Here is a 1,867-nt window from a genome sequence, read left to right on the forward strand (position 1 = left end):
ACCGATCGTATTGTTGAGTGGTTGTTGTTCGTTTCCGAATTGTTCTTTTGGCAAGAGGTACCAAGCACGAATCTGGGTAAATTGTTAGTTTGAGAGACTGTTTATGTTCCCTAATTGAGCTTAGAAACAGATTGAAAACATCTAAATACTTCTGAAACTGTTTAGGAACCAAAACGTTACTTGTTGCGTGAAGTGCATGTTTTAGCTTGTACATGACATTGTTGCACGTTGAACGTTTCTGCTATATTTGTTCGGACTTAGTGCTGCACGTTTTGTTACTTGCATATACCGTGGCTTGCTTTCTCAGTATCGATGGCAAACGTATCCAGTGACAGTTCGGTTTATAGGATGATCCAGCAGATTCAAGATCGTCTCACACGACTTGAGGAGGTGAGCGAACCCGTGGAATCTGCTAGGGAGCTAAACAAACAAAGTGAGGGGAAGAGAACCATGCCTAAAAATCTAAAGAGGCCTCACCATGAACCCCTCGATGATGGCCGATTCAAGGATCCATATGACCGAGAATATCGTCGACCAACTCGTGATGAGAGGGCTGATCCAAAGTTCAAACCTTTCGTGTTTACTGGAAAGGAGGAGCCCGAGGTTTATCTTGAGTGGGAGCGCCAAATGGATGCCAATTTCGAATGTTATTCCTTGACGAACCGAAGGAAGATTCAATATGCGGCTGCCCATCTTGCCGAAGATGCCATCACATGGTGGGAACGAGAAGAAAGCAATCGACGTCGTGCACATTATGATCCGGTTTCCACTTGGAAGGAGATGAAAATCCTCATGCGAAAAAGGTATGTCCCTCGACATTATCTTCATGAATTGCAATATAGATTTGATAACATCATGCAGGAAGACAAGACAGTTAAGGGATACTACGAAGAATTTTGAACAACTTCTCATTTACTTGAAAATCGACGATGACGAAGAAGCTCTTAGGGCACACTTTCTCGATGGTTTGCAAGACCAAATAGCAAGAAAGGTAGAACAAAAGGTCTATCATGACTTACAGGATCTTGTGCATTCGGCGATTAAAATAGAGCAACACATGAACAAAGCACCGACAAGGAGGCACACACAAGCACAAAAACCTCTAAGCAATAGCTTTGTCAAAATCGAAGACAAAGACAAGGCGAAGAATCATGATGCTCGACACAAGGAGGACTCAACCGTATCTTCAAAGGCAGTCACCGCCCTAGGTAACGAAACGTTTTTCTCATATATTAATCATAAACGTGAGGTTATTTGTTCTAAGTGTAGGGACCAAGATCATTTGGCACGAGAATGTTCCAACCAACGAGAAATCATCATCGAGGATGACGGGGAATCAAAGTCCATAGTTGAGGTTGTGGTAAATCTTGAAGAGATGTATGAGGTTATGTCCAAGAAGAAAATAGAGTACGTGAACGAAGAGAAAGAGGAACCGGTCGAAGATCCCGACCTCATGATAAAAGAAGTACCCAAAAGTGCTGCGAATGCAAACGGAGAGATGCATGGCGTCAAGAAAAGATGCATTCGAAGTCAAGAAAATCATTGAAGACTCCAACAACACGAAAGTGATGGAAAGCAATGAAGAAGCCGATAAATCGGAGAATGTGATAGTAGGCGAGAATTTGAACGAAGTCAAACGAGACATAGGAATGATACGATTGGATTGGTTTGAGCAAATAAAAGTCACACCCAAGAAGGAAAATGATGGCTTCAAGGTGGGAAGCAAACCTTCGACGATGACGAATGACATCACCAACGACCGCACTTGCATCATAAGTCAAAAACTTGGAGCAACCGGTAATTTCGTTCCTACTTTTATTCTTGTGTATGATTCATATTTTGATGAGTATGTTATGAATCTTGAGCA

At 42.2% G+C, this 1,867-nt stretch overlaps 1 protein-coding gene across 1 annotated transcript; it reads left to right on the plus strand.

The window, feature by feature from the left end:
• Positions 1-312: 312 nt before the first annotated feature.
• On the plus strand, positions 313-1,546 carry LOC104803155. The gene is made up of 2 exons (XM_010527036.1): positions 313-803; positions 862-1,546. Exons 1-2 carry the CDS (start codon positions 313-315, stop codon positions 1,544-1,546), a joined length of 1,176 nt encoding a protein of 391 aa, XP_010525338.1.
• Positions 1,547-1,867: the final 321 nt, after the last annotated feature.

Source organism: Tarenaya hassleriana, unplaced genomic scaffold (assembly GCF_000463585.1).
Source record: "Tarenaya hassleriana unplaced genomic scaffold, ASM46358v1 Cleome80, whole genome shotgun sequence".
NCBI lineage: Eukaryota > Viridiplantae > Streptophyta > Magnoliopsida > Brassicales > Cleomaceae > Tarenaya > Tarenaya hassleriana.

Coding starts and splice junctions, on each gene's coding strand:
- LOC104803155 (XM_010527036.1), top strand. CDS start 313: ATGGCAAACGTATCCAGTGACAGTTCGGTTTATAGGATGATCCAGCAG. Junction 804..861: donor AAAATCCTCATGCGAAAAAG/GTATGTCCCTCG, acceptor AACATCATGCAG/GAAGACAAGACAGTTAAGGG.